This window comes from Marmota marmota, unplaced genomic scaffold, assembly GCF_001458135.2.
Source record: "Marmota marmota marmota unplaced genomic scaffold, marMar, whole genome shotgun sequence".
NCBI lineage: Eukaryota > Metazoa > Chordata > Mammalia > Rodentia > Sciuridae > Marmota > Marmota marmota.
Genome location: NW_026000174.1, coordinates 65,767,415 through 65,787,021, shown reverse-complemented (window position 1 = coordinate 65,787,021; position 19,607 = coordinate 65,767,415). Strand labels below are relative to the sequence as shown.

The 19,607-nt window shown below is 37.0% G+C and overlaps 1 protein-coding gene across 7 annotated transcripts in view; it reads left to right on the top strand.

Moving 5' to 3' along the window:
• The first annotated feature begins 12,342 nt into the window (after positions 1–12,342).
• LOC107135435 (steroid transmembrane transporter SLC22A24-like) overlaps positions 12,343–19,607 on the top strand; it is a 180,004-nt gene continuing 172,739 nt past the window's right edge. For 2 of the 7 annotated variants that reach the window (XM_048789036.1, XM_015477315.2), the window contains exons 1-2: positions 12,347–13,007; positions 13,816–13,919. In XM_048789036.1, coding sequence (XP_048644993.1) covers positions 12,606–13,007; positions 13,816–13,919 — 506 coding nt within the window. In that variant the 5' untranslated portion in view covers positions 12,347–12,605. Of the gene's footprint in view, positions 13,008–13,815; positions 13,920–19,607 lie in introns of all 7 variants that reach the window. The other 5 variants (XM_048789040.1, XM_048789039.1, XM_048789038.1 and 2 more) reach the window with 4 other exon arrangements.

The window sequence follows — 19,607 nt, the reverse complement described above, 5'->3', positions numbered from 1 at the left end:
ACACAAGTACATGGCATAGTTATTGCTATCTAATCTTCAAATTCTTTCCCGTGTGATGGAAAGTGTTTTTATTGTTTCATTGTTTTATATTTATTCAATACTTTCAATTTTCACTAAGCAACTTCATAGTCACTATGTAATTTCAATCTTCAAAAAAGTACAGGCATAGAGATAACAGTGGGTGGTTACCATAAATTGTACTAAAAATAATATTAATTTCTCAGGTCCCTAAAAGAAACTGGCAGGGTCAAACTAAAATGTACAATTTTAATTTTTTTAAAATTAATTATAATTATATACAATACTGGGATTCATTGTGACATACACATACATGCACAGAGCATAATTTGATCAGTATTTTTTCCCAGTTTCTCCTCCTCTCCATTCCCTATTCCATCACCCTGTTCCCCTTTCTCTTCTCTACTGATCTCTCTTCAATTGTATTTTTTTAAAAAAATTATTTTATAGTTGTAGATGGACAACATGCCTTTATTTATTTCTTATGCAGTGCTCAGGGTCGAACCCAGTGCCCCACACATGCCATTCAAGCATTCTGCCCCTAAGCTACAGCCCCAGCTTTCTTTAATTGTATTTTAATCAATGATTATAATTATATATATAAAATGGATTAATTGTGGTGCCTTTATCATGGCAATACCATAATTTGGTTGATTTCATTTCCTAGTACCCACCTCCCCTTGCTTTACTTTTAGATTTCCTTCCACTGCTCTATTGGGATTGTTTATGTGAGATCCCCTTTCTATTCCTTTTTTTTCCTCTCCCATTTCTGTATTTGAGAGAAAACATTTGACCCCTGGTCATCCAAGTCTGGTTTATTTCACTAGCTTGATGCTCTTCAGTTCCATTCATTTATCAGCAAAGAACATAATTCACTTATTTTGTCTAAGTAAAAACAAACAAACAAACAACAACAACAACAACAACAACAAAAAATATATATATATATATAGTGTGTGTGTGTGTGTGTGTGTGTGTGTGTTTTAAGGTTTTCTAAAGAGAAGAACGGGAGAAGAGCCATGTAACAAATGCTGTAAGGTGTCCAGGTTGCCTACATTTCAGCCTGAGAGTCATTTCAACATGATAATTAGTACTCCTCCTTCACTAAATAGCTGTGGATGGAAATTTCTTTTGTCTCATCCAATATCATCTCCAAAGTTGAAAATCACCCAAATCTTTTCTTTTGGGCATTTCTTTGAGAATCTATACATACAAATATATGGCATAGTGATTGCGCTCTCTCTCTCTCTCTCTCTCTCTCTCTCTCTCTCTCTATATATATATATATATATATATATATATATATATATATATACACACACACACATACATACCATATTTTCTTTATCTATTTATCTGTTGATGACATCTAGGATGGTTCCATAACCTGGATATTATGAATTTTATGAATTGTGTTGCCATAAATATGGGTATGCATGTATTACTATAGTATGCTGACTTTAGTTCTTGTGGATACATACCAAAGAGTGGAATATCTGAGTCACCTGGTGATTCCATTTCAAGTCTTTTGAGGAATTTCCACACTGCTGTCCATAGTGATTATATGAATTTGCAGTTATACCTACATTGTATAAGTGTACATTTCCCCCATATCATCATCAACATTCATTATTATTTGTATACTGATGATTTCCATTCTAAGTGGAATGAGATGAAATCCCAGTGTAGTATTGATTTGCATTGCCATAATTGCTAAGGATATTGATTTTTTTTATGTATTTGTATTTCTTCTTTTGAGAAATGTCTGTTGAGGTTTTTTGCTCATTTATTGATTATACATTTTTCTGATGTTAAGTTTTTTTGTTCTTTTTCACCACTTTTCTTCAATATCATCCTTGAAACTTTATGTATTATGAATATTAATTCCCTGTCACAAGAGTATCTGGCAAATACTTTCTCCCATTTTAAAATCTCTCTATTCATATTATTGTTTCATGTGGCTCTGCAAAACTTTTTAAATTTCATACCAACCCTTTTATTGATTCTTTTTTTCCTCTTATGCTGTAGGAGTCAATATATTGGCATGTTGACCTCATGTTTTCTTCAAGCAGTTACTGAGTTTCTGGTCTAATTTCGGTATCCTTGAGTCACTTTGAGTTGACTATTATGAATGAGAAGTAGCAATCTAATTTCATTCTTCTACATATGAACATCCACGTTTCCCAGCACCACTTATTCAAAAGGCTATCTTTTCTCCACTGTATGTGTTCAGCACTTTTGAACAAGGATCATGACTATATGTGGATTTGTCACTGTGTCTTCTATTTTGTCTAATTTGTTTTCATGTCTATTTCTTTGCCAGTTCCATGCTGGTATTGTTACTATACCTCTGTAATATAATTTGAAGGGCATTGTGATGCTTCCAGCATTGCTCTGATTGTTCAAAATTGCTTTGGCCATTCTTGGTCTTTTATTTCCATATGAATTTTAGGACTGTTTTCTCTAGTTCTGTGAAGAATGTCATTGGCGTTTTGATTGAGATTGCATTGAATCTGTACATCTCTTAAGGAGTATGAAATAAAATTCTGTCTCTTCTGATTAATTTTGGCTTGAAGTTCATCTTATCTGCTATGAGATACATCAAGGATGTAGGTCTACAGTTTTTGTTCTTTGATTTATTCTTATCTGATTTTGGTATTAGGGTGATACTGGCTTCATGGAATAAATTTGTAAATGTTACCCACTTTTCGACTTCATGAAACAATTTGGAGAGAATTGAGAATATTTCTTCTTTAAAGATCTCATAGATTTCAGCCCCAAGTCCAACTGGTCTAAAAATTTTGTCACAAAGGTTTTTCATGTTGCTTCAATCTCCTTGTTTTTTTTTTTATTAGCTTTTCTATGCAGTCTTGGCTTGATTTGGGTAAGTCACATATTTCTAGAAATTGGTCAAAACCTTTTAGATTTCTGAATAGAAAAATATGTTTTCAAAATAGTCCCTAATAGTCCTCTGTATTTCAGAAATGTCTGTATTTACATCTCTGCATTCTGCTCTAGTTTTGTTGATATGGCTCTTTTCTCTTTTTCTTATACTTAAATTGGCTAAGATTTTATCAGTCTTGTTTATTTTTTTCAAAGAACCAACTCTATGTTACATTGATCCATTGAATTACTTTTTTCCCCCATTTTTCTACTTCATTGATTTATATTTTAATTATTTCCTATCATCTAGTGGATATAGAATTGGTTTAATCCTCATTGTCTATGGCCTTCAGATATAACATTAGATTTTTCTTATTGGGATATTTCTGTATTTTAAATGTAGGCACTTAATACATACATACATATATATTTGTAGAACTGCATTCTAATTGTCCCAGATAGTTGATATGTTGTATCATTATTCTTGTTTGGTTCTAGGAGTTTTTAATATTTCCTCTCATTTTTTCTAATTTCTATTTCTTGTTCAAAAGTGTAGTCTCAAACTGTAACAGGATGTCCTCTTTCACCACTTCTCTTCAATATCATCCTTGAAAATCTAGCCAGATCAATTAGACAGAAGAAAGAAATTAAAGGAATACAAATAGATAAAGAAGAACCCAAACAATCACTATTTGCTGATGACATGATTCTATATATAGAAAATCTAAAAATTTCTACCAGAAAACTTCTAAAACTAATACATAAATTCAACAAAGTAGCAGTATATAAAATCAATACCCATAAATCAAACACATTTATATACAACAGCTGATTAAGGCTTTGCTAATTTGCTGAGGCTGGCTTTGAACTTGTGACCCTCCTGACTCAGCCTCTCAAGTTGCTGGTAATAAACCAGTTTTGTAAATGACAGGAGACACACACAGAATACATACATATATATGTATTGTGTGTGTGTGTGTGTGTGTGTGTGGTGTGGAGCAGTGATAGAGAATAGGAGGACAATGAATCCACTGGAAAAAAAATTAGGAAAACTGCTCCATTCACAATAGCCTAAAACAAACAAACAAAACCTGGGAATCAATCTAACAAAAGAGGTGAAAGACCTCTCCAATGAAAACTACAGAACATTAAAGAAAAAAATTGAAGAAAACTTCAGGAGATGGAAAGATCTCCCATACTCCTGGATAGAAAAAATTAATATTGCCAAAATGGCCATACTACCAGAAGTGTTAAACAGACTCAATGCAATTCCTATTAAAATCCTAGTGTCATTCCTCGTAGAAATAGAAAAATCAATCATGAAATTCATTTAGAAAAATAAGAGACCCAGAAGAGTAAAGCAATCCTGAGCAAGAAAAGTGAGGCAGGAGACATCACAATACCAGAACTTAAACTATACTACAGAGTTACAGTAACAAAAATGGCATGGTATTGGCACCAAAATAGAGTTGTAGGTCAATGGTACAGAATAGAGAACACAGAGACAAACCCACATAAATATGGTTATGTCATACTAGACAAAGGTGACAAAACCATTTACTGGAGAAAAGAGAGCCTATTCAACAAATGGTGCTGGGAAAACTGGAAATCCATACTTAGCAAAATGAAATTAAACCTCTAACCCTAATCCTGCACAGAAGTGAACTCAAAGTGGATCAAAGACTTAAGCACTAGAACAGAGTCCCTGCACCTAATAGAAGGAAAAATAGGCCCAAACCTTCACCATGTAGGCCTACAATCTGACTTCCTTAACAAGACTCCTAAAGCACAAGAAGTAAAATGAAGAATCAATAAGTGGGATGAATTAAAATTAAAAAGCTTCTTCTCTAAAAAGGAAACAATCAATAGTGAGAGCGCCTACAGATTGGGAGAAAATCTTTACCACACGCACCTCCAATAAAGCATTAATCTCTATGATATATAAAGAACTCAAAAAACTTAACACCAAAAAACAAAACAAACAAACAACAACAACAAACCAAAAACAACCAAAAACAAAAACAAATAACCCAATCAATAAATGGGCTAAGGAACTGAACAGACACTTCACAGAAGGAAAAATACAATTTGTCAACAAATATATGAAAGGATGTTCAACATCTCTAGCAATTAGAGAAATGCAAACCAATACTACTCTAAGATATTATCTCACTCCTGTCAGAATGGCAATCATCAAGAATATAGGCAACAATAAACTTGCAGTTCTAGTGAAGGTCAAAGGGGGATTAGTAAAATGAAGACTAACACATGAAAATTTTGAAAATAAAGCTGGGGTCAGGTGGAGTGCTGCTCTCTGATGGAGAAGCAGATCTCAAGAGTTATACCAGCAATCTTTATTCATGTGTAACTCATTATCAGGTTAAAGATTATGCAAGCATTATTCTTTGTATTCAGGAAAGTTACAGAAATAGAAACACCTATACAGTTTTTCCACAATGCATAATGTTAAAAGCTTTGTGTAGTGCTCAAGAAATCCATTTTTCAAATTTACTGTTAAACAGGCAAGCTCAGGAGTAGCAAAGTTGGTGAAACATTGTGATTGTCTAGCATGGGAATTCCTCTATTCCTAGGGAGCTATGTGCCTGAAATCAAGGTCAAAGCTGATAAGACTCTTGCACAGAGCCTCATTAGGCAGGGTGTTACCATAGCAACTGTGCCCTGTGCCCTTGCACAGAATGCACAGAAACATTTTCAGGTACCAGGCATGTCACAGCCATGAGGTCATCAAAGACCCCCAATCTCGATCATTATATGTGTGTGTGTGTGTGTGTGTGTGTGTGTGTGTGTGTGATGTGTCTCCTGTCATTCACAAAACTGGTTTATTACCAGCAACTTGAGAGGCTGAGTCAGGAGGGTCACAAGTTCAAAGCCAGCCTCAGCAACTTAGCAAAGCCCTAATCAGCTTAGTGAAGTCCTGTCTCAAAATAAAAAGCTTTAAAAAAACCCAGGCTGGGTATGTGACTTAGTGGTTAAGTGCACCTGGGTTCCATCCTCAGTACCAGAAGATAACCAACCAAACAAACAAACAAAAAAACATAATACACAGCATTGGTTTATCAGTTCTAAGACCTTTTTTTTGGTGTAGACTCTTGGTTTTGCTGTATATTTGTTTATGAGGACATAGGCACATTTTGAGTATTACTTCCCAACTTATATCCTCATAATTTCTATGACTCTGAATTTGAACACTAGTTAAATAAAAGTATGGGGATTGGACATTGAACATTTTTTTTACTTCAGGTCTTACAGGAAAAGATTTCAACATTTCCTGATTCAGTCTTATCTGAGTAGTTGGCTTGTACACCTGGACCTTATGGTATTGGGGTAAGTTCAATCTATACCTACTTTGCTCTGAGTTTTTATCATGAAGGAATATTGCCATCAAAAAACAGACATGATGACCAATTATTATGGTCTAGATATTATGTGTCCCCCCAGAGCACATGTGTGACCCACTGTAAGAACGTTTAGAGGAGAAATGATAGAGTTAAGATTTATGAGAGTCTTAACCCAATAGGTGAATTAATCCCCTGATGGGATTAACTAAATGTAAACTGAAGGTGAGTATTTTGTGGCTGGAGGAGGTGGAACATTGGGGTCCTGCCTTTGGGGTATATATTTTGTATATGGCAAGTGGAGTCTGTCTCTGCTTCTTGATTATCATGTGTGCTGATTATTTCCACAATATTCTTCTGCCATGATATTGTGCTCACCTTGAGCCCTGATGAATGGAGCTTGCTATCTTTGGATAGAGACCTCTGAAACTGTGAGACCCAGAAAATCTTTTTCTCTTCTAAATTTGTTCTTGTCAGGTCTTTCAGTCACAGTAGAAAAAAAGTTGGCTAAAACAAAAATTGGTACTGAGAAGGGGGGCGGTTTCTGTGACCATGTGATTTGGAAGTTTTTGGGACTTTCTGAAAATTATGAAATTTCAGAAAATTATTGAGTAGGAATTTGAGATGTTTAACAGTGCAAGCTGGAAATGTTTTAGATTGTTGTAAGCAAAGCTTAATGGCTAATTCTGATGGGATTTCAGAACACCAGAATGCCAATATGACCATGGATTGTAAAGACAGGGCTCAAGAGGGTTCAGAGAAAGAGAGCTGTATTGGAATTTGCAGTAGAGGCCATTTGTGTTATGTTCTGTCTGAGAAGTTGTCTGCATTTTGCCCATATCTATGAGGCTGATTTAAAAGGATTGTACTCTCTAATATGGTGAAAGAAGTATCTAGGCAGCATAGAATTTGGATGGTGGTATACATGTTGCTGGTGGCTTTTAACCACATTTATTGTGATAATCAAGAGAAGAAAGCAGAGCAGAAATATTTGAAAAATTTTGACTTGGAAGGTGGAAGTAAAACTGGGTCTATGGAAGTTGCTGTTGTGAAAAACATTACCTAACTAAAATGCTAAAACGTTTTCCTAGAGACAATAAGAAAGATGGCTACAGAGCATCACAGAAAATGGCAAGATCATATCCATCTCAGACTCAAGAAAGTCAAAGTAAAACTTCTCTTGAGAAGAGACCAGTGGGGACCCCTTCTTGCAGAAGGGGACCTAGGAGTTTTTTTTAACAGAGTAATATACCCAGGCACTCAGAGGCTGCCGCAACCAGGGTCCCTGGAGGCTTGGCTAATGTTCAACATGGTGGCAGACCTTGCTGTCAACCACTTAGTTCTGCAGGAATGTTACATGGTGGAGTCTGGAGGTCAGGGAGGGCTTCATCGAGATTTCAAATGAAGGTGTGGGAGTCCAGAAAAAGTGCACCAGCATCATAGTTCCTGCAAGCAAGGAGGGCAATGCATACAGAATGTGAGGAAGAAGCAAAAGCTGCAGTGGAGACCATCAAGAATAAGAAATTCCAGTACCATGGAATATCCATTGAGAAAGGCTGCAGCAACCGAGGTGAGTCAAACCAACAGATAGGCCACATGGGCTACAATCAACAAGGCCACAGATTGGAGTTAAACAAGCCCTTTGGACAGAACATCATGCTATGTGCCCCAGATGCCAGATGTGGAACTACATGACTTGTTTGCCCAGCTGGATTTCAGACTTGCTGAACTCCCTGTACATTTATATTTTGGATGCATGTACATTGCTTTTGATTTTTTTACAGGAGCTCATGATATGAGCTTAACCCTGAGTCTCAGAGGAGATTTTTTTAATATATAAACTTTTGGGCAGCTTGAACTGTTCAGCCTATGGGAACTCTTGGAAATGGACTAAATGTATTTTCCATAATGAGATGAATATGAGCTTTTGGGGGTCAGGTGTGGAATGTTATGGTTTAAATATTAGTTGTCATCCAAAAGCTCATGTGTAAGACAATGTAAGCATGTTTAGAGGAGAAATGATTAAGTTATGAGAGCCCTATCTCAATTAGTGGATAAATCCCCTGATGGGACTAAATGAATGAAAACTGAAACCGGTAGAATGTGGCTTGAGGAGGTGAGTCATTGGGGGTATGCCTTTGGGGTATATATTTTGCCTGGCAAGTGGAGTCTTTCTCTGCTTACTGATTATCATGTGATATGCTTTCCTCCATCATACTCTTCCACCATGATATTCTGCCTCACATGGAGCCCTGACGACTGGACTTTGCTGTCTAGGGATTGAGACCTCTGAAACTATGAGCCCTAAACAAACTTTCTCTCTTCTACAATTGTTCTTTTCAGGTCTTTTAGTCACAGCAGCAAAAAAACTAACTAAAACATGAATAGAACAGAATAGAAGATATAAATACAAAACCGGAGATGTATAGTCATTTGATACTCAAAAAGGTGCTAAAAACATAGGTTGGAGAAATGATGATCTTTTTAACAAATGGTGCTTATGAAAACTGGATATTCATATGTACAAGAATGAAAGTAGATGCTTACTTTTCACACTGACAAAAGTCAACTCAAAGTGGATCTGATGCCTAGGAATTAGACCAGGAACTTCAACTGTTGGAGGAAAACATAAAGTCACCACTCCAATATATTGGAGCAGGCAGCAACTTCCTTAGCAAAACCCCTAAAGCTCAAAAAACAAATCCAAGATCAATAAATGGGATGGCATCAAATTAGAAATCTTATGCACAATAAAGGGAATAATTAAGTGTATGAAAAGAAAGCCTACAGAATGGGAGAGAAATCTTTGCCAGCTACTCCTCATAGAGGGATTAATGCCCAGAATATGTAAAGAACTCAAAATACTTAACAAAAAGGAAAAACCCCAGTCAACAAGTGGGAAGAAGTACTAAATAGATATTTCTCAAAAGAAGAAATATAAAAAGCCAACAAATAAATGAAAAAACACTCAATATTTCCAGAAATCACGGAAATGGACCTCAAAGCAATACTGAGATTTTATCTCACTCAATTTAGAATGTAAATCATTGAGAATGCAAAGAATAATAAATGCTGGCAAGAATGGTACACTCAAACATTTTTGGTGATACCGAAGACTAGTACAACCACTTTGGACTGTAGTTTATAGATTTCTCTAAAGTCCAGGAATGGATCAACCCTATGACCCAGCTATCCTGTTCCTTGTCAGACATGAAAAATAAATAAATGAATAAATAAACAAATAAATAAATAAATAAAATTAGGCCATTGTATACAAGAACATCAATATTTATAGCAGTGCCACTCATGAATAATAACAAGTTATGGGCCCAGAACAGATAAACATTAATAAATAAATAAATAGGATATGGCATACATACACAATGGGTTTTACTCAACCATGAAGAAGAATGAGATTATGGCATTTGCTAGGAAATGAATTGAACTGGAGAACATAACACTAAGTAAAATAAGTTAGACTCATAAAGTCAAAGATTGAATATTTTCCTTCACATACAGAAGCTAGAGCAAAATAAGAGAAAAAAATAGGTGGAGGGCAGTTACTTGAAAATAAAAGGCAAGAGAGTGGAGTAGTATAAAAGAATAGAAGGGGAAGGAAAAGAGAGAAAAAGTAAGAGAATGTGGAATAAAATGGACGACATTATTCTATGTATGTATTTGAATACAACACAGTGGCTGAGCATGGTGGCACTCCCCTGTAATCCCAGAAACTCGGGAAGCTGAAGAAAGAGGATTGAGGGTCCAAAGCCAACTCAGTGAGACTCTGTCTCTTAATAAAATATTTTAAAAAGGGCTGGAAATGTGGCTCAGTGTTTAAACACTTCTGGGTTCAATCCTCAGTAAACCAAAAAAAAATTTTAAATACAACACAGTAGAGTTTTCCTTTATGTATATCTATAAAACATCCATTAAAAACAATAAATTAATCAAAGAAAGACCAGGAGAACAAAGGAAGGGGAATATGGGACAGTGGAAAGAAAGCAAAGAGGAGGTAGTAGGGACTGAAGAGGAGCAAATTATTTTCTATGCATCTATGGTTGTGTGAAAATGAATTCCACTATTATATGTAAGTATAATGCACTAATAAAAACATTTTTAAAAAATTGAAAAGAGAAACCATATGATCCAGCAATTCTACTACTGAGAATATACCCAAAGCGCATGAAATCAGTGTGGAAAAAGATACCTGCGTGCTCATGTTCATTGCAGCCATATTCATAATAGCTAAGAAGTGGAAACAAGCTAGGTCTTCATAGATGAATGAATGTATAAATATAATATATATTCATATATATACATATGTATTCATTAAGAAAATGTGAAGGAGGAGGGTTGCAAGGTGGGGGAAGGGGAGGCAATGGAATGTGGAGTAATGGGGATTGAAATGGAGCAAATTACATTTCATGCATGTATGAATATGTCACAATAAACTCCACTACAATGTATAAGGCACTGATAAAAAATATTTGAATTTTTTTAAATGCAAGAGCCTAGAAATTAGTGGAATGAAAAAACAGAAATGAAATCCTGACATTTGCAAAAACATGGATGGATCTGGAGGTCTATATGTCAAGTTAAATAAAACAGGCCCAGAAAGACAAGTATTGCATATCATACATATAGAGAATCTTAAAAATTGAGAGTACAATGATGTTTCCAAAAGGTAGGGAGAATGTAGTGGAGAGATGGCAAAAGTTTGATCAATGTGTACAAAATGACAGTTTGATGGGAGTATAAAATTTTGGTGTGCTATTGTACAGTGGGAAGACTATAGCACACAATAATGTGCTGTACATTTTAAAAGTTATAATAATAATAATTTTAATAGTTTTCACCATGAAAGAAATGATAAGGGCTGGAGCTCTGGCTTAGTGGTAGAGCACATGCCTGGCATGTGTGAGGCACTGGGGCTGATCCCCAGCACCACATTAAAAAAACCTACATAAACAAAAAGTATTGTGTCCATCACAACTAAAAATATTTTTAATAAAAGAAATGGTAAATGTTTAAGGAAACAGATGTTTGGCCTGATTTAAATACCATGCAATGTATACATGTGTCAAAACACAAAAGGGTACACAAAATATGTACATTATTAATGCTTTTATATATGACTTAAAACATTTCATTTAAATTCTCAAAAAGTAATTTCCTGAAAGAATTTGTGCATTCTGGACAGAAATCTGCATTTTAAGATGTTGCACAGGTGATGGATTTAAAGTTAAAGAATAAAAACCTCTAGTTTGCATAATTAATTCCAGATATTCTCTTTGGTTGCTTGTTTTGGTTTTGTTCAACCAGTCCAACTCCTCCTATTATTACCCTGCATGTTCTTCACCTTTGGAATATCCTGCAGGTACAGTTATGTCAAACCTTTTTAGAATAATTAGGTACTTATAATTATGTACTTTCTTGTTCAGAAACTGTCCTTTTAATCATTCATTGTCTCAGGAATTCTCCTTCACAAGTTCAAAGTTTTACTTCTAGAGGGATGACTCTCCTGTCCCATTCTACCAAGGAATCATTAAACATTTTTGGTGAAATTGTTTATGTATCTATCTCTCACTAACTGGAACATAAGACCTTCTAACAGCAAACTCATATACTGGTTCCAAATTTGTAATTAAGCACATAAATATACTGATATAAAAGGCCAAAAATGCTATTTGAATAAATTAATAAATCTGACAAAATAAACTATGGCATAAAAGTACTGTTTCCTTCCTCCCTGTCCCTTATACTTGTTTCCATATTTTGAAAACTTTAAAATCACTGTCACTATTTAAACTGAAACAGAATTTCAGTTACCAACAGTCAGCATTTACATTCAATATCTCATTTTCCTTTATTTTAACCAAGAATATTTATCAGTAACTTCTAGTGAAAATTCAGTCCTAACTAAGAAAAGCCATGCTCTATTCTTTACACAGTAATATCAGAAAGCTTTTTACTTTTGAGGTTCCAACATTCCTTTTCTAAAAAGGACAGATCATTGAAAGGTATATTTAGGGTCATGTGGAGATTACACCCACTGAAAGTCCACTGTTGACTTCTCAGAAAGCTCAAAGATCAGAATCATTCACGAAGTAATCTTTTAAGCAGGTTCAGTTGTCAGCAAGTAGAAGTCTCTTTGCCAAATATTTCTGTAGCTTTATTGAAACTATCTGCCTGCCTAAACCCATTATTCTGCAGCAGTGAGTCACAGCCCATCAAGGAGAAAGTTGAATGAGGATCAACACATTACAGGTCTTGGAAAAGGAAGCATTTTCTCTTTCCGAATTTGCCTTCATAAAGTGGTTCCTTAAGGTGATCCCCTGTTCAGCCTAAATGTCCTTTGAAGAGCTCCTGGATCAAGCTGGAGGCCTGGGGAGATTCCAAATCTTTCAGCTAGTTCTCTTTTGTATCACCAACCTCCTAACATACCCACACATTGTACTGGAGAATTTCACTGCAGCAATTCCTGATCATCGCTGCTGGGTCCAGATTCTGGACAATGACACTATCTCTGGTAATGAAACCAGAAATCTCAGCCAAGATGCCCTCCTGAGGATCTCCATTCCACTCGACTCAAACCTGAAACCAGAGAAATGCCGTCGATTCATCCATCCCCAGTGGCAGCTCCTCCATATGAATGAAACTGTCACCAACACAGCTGAGGCAGACACAGAGCCCTGTGTGGATGGCTGGGTGTATGACAGAAGCTACTTCCCCTCCACCATCATAACTGAGGTAAGGTGCCTCATCCAAATATACTGTTTGTATAATCAAAGAGTTTGGAGGTAATACCAAGAAGAAGCTTGCTTTATACATTTAGTCCTTCTGCAGGTAGCAATTGCTTATCTACTTACTCTTCGATGCTGTGGAGAATGTACAGTATTGGAGTTAATGAACTGAACAAACAAAACATATACCTATAATTATCATTTAATCTAGTGAGAAAGATCTATAATTTTAAACGTATTCAAATGTTACACTGTCAGTGGTTCTCAATACTTGCTGAAAAACTGACCCTGAGAGCAAATCTGGGCATAGGATCCAAACACTAATTTTTTGATGTGCTATAAGTGATTCAATGTGTGGCTGAGGATGAGAGATATTGTAGTAGTTGAAGTATGGACTGCTAAGAAAAGTCAATGGCAAGACCCTAAGTCACTTACATGATAAGAAAAAAAGATAGGGTTTAAAAATTTTTGGTAACTGTATTTTTATATGTTTTAATTATAGTAGCTGAAGAATGTGTGTAATGGAATAAAGAGAGTTGGTGGCCTGAAGCTAAATATGAATAAAGACATGAAGAAAAAAGGTGCAGAATATTGGAAGGTTATTAGGCAAGAGAGAGGCAAATGCACTTGAAGGGCTAAAATAAGTGGAGGAAGGGCGACCAGGGGAGAGTGACTGTAGGTGAAGCTGGAGATTGGGCAGGATCCACAAAGCAGAGATCATATGTGGGAGTTTGCACTCTGTTTTCACTGACTGCAAAGATTTTAAAGGCTCAAAACCTTCTAAAACTCCACTGTGCTTTTTTATTTTCCTCCAGTGGGACCTGGTTTGTGAATCCCAGTCATTAAAATCAGTGGTTCAAACTCTGTTTATGACTGGGTCACTGTTGGGAAGTCTGATATATAGCCTTCTTTCAGACAGGTGAGTGTCACCTCACTTTCTTTTGGACTATTGGTAAAATTAAGTATTCAGTACATACTTATTTCTTTATTTATGAAATCTTGACGAGGTCTCTGTGCTTTACACTGAACTGTGTACTGGACTCACTTTCTGACTCCAGGAAACTAAGTATTAGCGCTTAATACATACACTGGAAGTAAAAATTTGTTGTGAAAAATTAATTGTTCTGCATTAAGGAGGACAGAAAAGGGTATGTCAATCATACTAGTTTCAGGGAGCAATTTTCAGAGCAAATCCAGAATGTGAGGTGTATGATTAACAGTTAGTTCAACAAAGGGAAAGAAAGGAGAGTCAGGGAGAAGGCACTTCCATGATTAAAAGTATGTTCCTGGTCTTGGCAATATTCTGAACCATCTAGATCCTGTAAAATAAATGAGCATAGATACTTTTATACTGGCCATCATTTCACACATGCAGTGTAGGCACACATACAGAGGTAATCATCATTATAAAATCTGAATCTGAGGATTGAGTAGCACTGTGTCCCTGATGGGATGGTAAGTCACTGGACCTGTAACCTGGATGCTGGTCCTTGTGAAATGACTTTAATAGGTAACATTTGTAACCAGAAAAGTTAATTATTAAGAAGTTAGGAGGATGAAACTTGGAGGTGAGAAGTTTGTGGCTTCTAGCTCCCTGGCAGAGCTACAGAAGGCAGTCAACCATGGCTCTCATCCATGCATGTCTCCCACAGGAACACTGATGGGGGTGCTGATTCTGAAAGCCACCTAGTAGTCTCAGTTCAAAATTGTGACTTTGAGCATACAACAGATAATTGGGTGCCTCTATGGCTTTCTAGATCAGAGAGTTCATTTTCCCCTGGTTTTCAAGTCTCTGTACTACCAATTTATACTGGAGAATGAATAAACAATACCATTAAGTGAAAAATACGAATAAGTAAGTTTTCTTTGAGCATAGATTCAGGTTACTATCCATAAACAGTAGAATAAAAATATACTATATTCATATAAATTTCTATTGAGCCACAAGAAAGAACAAACTACTGCCACATGCAATAACTGGAGCAATATTACATAACCCAGGACTGCATAACACATGATTTCAAGTTCCATGAAGATCAAAGCATACAGAATAATATATGGCATTAAAGTTCATGATATTAGATATCTTTGGTGAGAATGGTGTCCAGGAGAATGTTTGAGAACAACAACTACTTCATGAGACTGATGTTCTATTGGTTTAGGACTGGTTAAATAGATAGAGTGGTTTTGTGAAAATAATTAAACTTGTAAACATTTGTTATCTACACTTTTATGTTTAATGTAAATTTCAGTGAAATGCTTAATAAGGGATGTAACAATGGTAGGGATGTGACTATTGGATTAGGAGTATAATTTGATAGAAGGCAATAGTAGCAGCTAGGAAATCAGTTGTAAAAGTATTAACTTTAGTACTGATGACAGAGATTTGTAAGATGGCCCTTTCAGATCTAAAGTAGTAAATGATGGAAGGAAGTAAAGAAACTTACTTTATTAATTATTTTACTTCACAAATTTAGGGAGTACATTAATTTGGTGTGTTTATATACATTAAATACATACAAACAGTGTGTAATTATCACAACAATATGGTTAATATTTCCATCACCTTAAACATTTAAAAATATACATAAACACATAATAATTGTAGTATGAAGTACTATGTGATATTTCATTATGAGTATACCATATATACTGATAAAATCCAGGTAATGAACGTTTATTTCCATCTCCTTATCAATATTTTGGTATACAGCTTTCAAGCTCCTCTCTTCTAGTGATTCATAAAATATACTATAGGTTATTGTGAAGTATAGTCACCCAGCTTTGCTGTAGAACATTAGAATTTATTACTGCCATCCACTTGTTTTTGGTGTCAATTATTCAACTACCTTCTACCCCCCCATCTCTCTCTGCTTCTAGTACCAGAAGTTATGGAGTTCAACACCCCTATCAAATGAAGGGACCTCTGCATTCCTGACAAATAACCACCCAGTTTCTCTTAGAAAACTTTAGAGAATGTGTAGCTCACATTTGCAGCTAGCATTTGACATGCGTTAATAACACACATTTCATCCACACATTATGTTGACCTGTGTCTTCTCAACCTTGAAAATTTTCTGCTTTTCTTACCCAGGTAATATCCAGTGATTTTCTGTCATACATGGAATAAAACCCTGAGTTTTTTTCAAGTCTTGCCATTCTGCGATATGGTTCCTGCCTCCCTTCATCACCTTGTCTACCTACTTCTCCATTCTCTGCTAGTCTTCAGAACATCTAGCTGGATTCTACCACATGGCATTTACATTTTCTATTCCTTCTGCCTATTTCTTTTCCCTGTACACTGTTCAGCCCCACTTCTAGGTACTCAGATTCAAATCTTACCTTCTGAAACATCTCTTCCCTGACTCCCTATTTAATGGTACCTCTACCCAAGTTACTCTTGTTGCAATTCCCAGCCTTTAAATTTAATGGGTGGGTGGGCTCTCTCTTGTCCAGCAAGGAGGTCCATAAAACAGGGTAGAGGAGTGTGTGGCTGTGGAGTCACTAAACAAGATCTCCGGAGACCAAGCAGGAAGCAGGTCTGATTTTATTGCACAGTTACCATGTATTTATACTCGGGCAATAGCTAAGTAGATTACAGGTAGCCACCAATGCAATTTCTGATAACTGTCCTTGCAGCAACCAATTGAGGAGTGGGCCATGGAGCAAGCACAGGCCTCACACCTAAGTCCTCAAACTCAGATCTGTGCCTACAGGGTAAACAGTTTTCCACTCACATGCCTAGCATGAGGGAAGTGGCCTGCCACTCAGATGCCCTTAATGTATGTGATGTATGCAGTACTCCATGCATTTATCCCCACAAATGGGAATTTTATTACTTTGCCTTTTAAATGTCTTATTTCTCCACTGAGTGGTAACAAGGACCATTTTCAGCCTATTGAAGTATCCCAGAAGAAAATGATAGGAGTATAAAGTAAGTAAATATCATGGAGATGGAATGATGGAGATGGATTTGGGGAATGTTTTAAAAGTAGAGGAATCAAGAACTTCTGGAGATTAAGATTATTTTCCATTATTATAGAGCTGCTAGTGAGAGAAATGGAAGAATCAAAGAGGATATAAGCTTCTAACCCCAAAATATGACTAGACTCCAGACTTAATGCCACTATAGAAGATGGAAGACAATTAGAGAAGAAGTGGAGAAATGTGGTGGAGAAAATCAAGAAGTCTGTTTTTGACTTGCTGAGTGGAGGCTATTTGGCATTGTTTCAGTCAGCTTTTTTGGTGCTGTGACTAAAATACCCAACAAAAACAAATTTAGAGGCTCTTAGGGCTCACAGTTTCAGAGTTCTCAGTCCATAGGTGGCTGACTCCATTCCTTGAAGTATCATGGTGGAAGAATATGGTGGAGGAAAGTATTAGCCAGGAACATGGCACAAAAGAGGGAGGGGGAGAGAGAGAGAGAGAGAGAGAGAGAGAGAGAGAGAGAGAGAGAGAAAACACTCTCCTCACCAAGACAAAATATAATCTCCAAAGGCATACCACCAGTGATCTATCTCTTCTAACCACATGCTACTCAACTATAGTTACCACCCAGTTAATCCATTCAACTGGATTTATGCACCAATTAGTTAATATTCTCATAACCCAATCATTTCACCCCTGAAATTTCTTGGATTGTCTCACGCACATCAACTTTTTGGGAACAATACATGGCGGCGGGCACGGAGAGATCAAGTCTCTGACCTCTTCAGCTGCGCGGGCATAGGGAGTCTTAAACCATCTAAATGCTGTTTGCTAAGGATTACTAGGCAATGCTGAGCTGATGTGGATCTGGGGCGAACAGTTTGCACCTCTCAGAACACACACAGAGCCCAGATCGGCTGAATTCAAGCTCCCGTTTGCCTGCATCTCGAAGACAAACCACTGTGACTCAGCGCTAAACGATCCTGCTGAAACAACTGGTCGGCCCTTCTGAACCTGCGGAGGTAAATACCAACCGAGCCTTCATAGGCAGTGGCCACAGGATTGAGACAGGGCTTGGGAGAGCCAGTCAGGACCCACCCGTTGCATCGGTCACCCAGCAAAGGGAACGAACTGTCACCATTCGCATGGGATACCACCATGGCAGAGAACTGACATCACAAGAATGTGGCGGAGGAGATAACCTCATTGAAACCCGCGGCGGCAGGTGTGTAACCCCCTAGCCTTCCCTCTCCACACAGCAGGGAAACCTCAAGGGCCCCTCCCAGCTCTCCCGTGAGCGCGAAGGTCAGACCGAGGGAATCAGGAGTGGTGCGGGACCCGCGGCGGGGGACCCCAGGCTACCGCTCCCACCAGTGCTGACAACTGAGGTCTCTTGCACCAGCTACTGGGCGCATGGCTACCGGAAGGCAAGCAAAATATGCTGAGGGTTCTCAGCCCCAAGCTCCACAAACTTAGGGTCTGAGGGAATGGCAAATAGGGAGAGTGTGCCCAATCATTCAAGAAAATAGGGCTCCAGGGAGCAGCAGACCTGGCATGTAGCCAGTATTGTGGTGAGCATCACCGGTGAGTGGGGCCTGGCTGGAGGAAAAGTGGGGAAGTGACTAGACACAAGAAAAGGCCCTAGGCACTCAGTATTGGAGACCCGCCCAGTCGGGGAGGAGGAGCTGCTGCACAGTGATTGGTTCCTGCGTATTGAGAGGAGAAGCTTGGCCCAGTGGGCACAGCTCCACCTACTTGGAGAGAAGTTAATCAAACTCTAAGACTGCATTTTTTAAATTTTTTTTTCCTTTTTTAAATTTTTAAAAATATTTTTTTTATTTTTTATTTTTATTTTTTTTGATTATTTTTTTTAAATTTTTTTCTTTTCTACTTTTTTCTTTTGTCGTTTCATTTATTTTCAATTTCCTTATTTCCCCTTCTTGAATTCTACCTGTTTACTCTCATTCTCTTTAGTGACTTCTTCCCTTCCTTTCTAATACCTTTCCTCCCAAGCATCACGATGCTGTTTACGTGTAATTTACTAAATATGTATAGGTCAAAGTTCCGAGGTGTTATATAGTGCTACCAAGTCCCTAGCTACCCCCAAATACTCCAGACCATTCTCCTGTTAATATCCGTCGTCAGTAGAGCAACCCTCCAAGGTTGCCAAGAGATACCACCCTCAATACCATCACATCATTTGACCTAAATAAAAGTCCCAAGACCAAACTGCAGACCGCTATATGCCATCAGAATCCGTACACAGTTTAGGAAATGAATGAATCTGCATTAAAGTGCAACAAAACTCATCATCTCTAGTCATAGTCTCCCATCACAAAAGAGAGAAGCCAGAGACATACAAAACCAAATAAATTTATAGGAGTAAACAGTAACTCAGCAGTCAAACAGAACAAGAAGTAACATGAGCAGCATGAAAAAGCAAGGAGGAAAAGGAGTACAAACAATGCAGGGCAGCCTAAATATTCAGGAGGACCTAGAGGCATCAGAAAAATGGTCAAATAAAGAACTCAAGAAAAACCTTAGACAGATGGAATGGAATCTTAAAGAGGATATGAGACAGCAAATTCAAACAATGAAAGAACACATTGAAAATGAATTACATAAACAGATAAAAGAAGCAAATAAGCATCTTTATCAGGAGATAGAGATTATAAAAAAA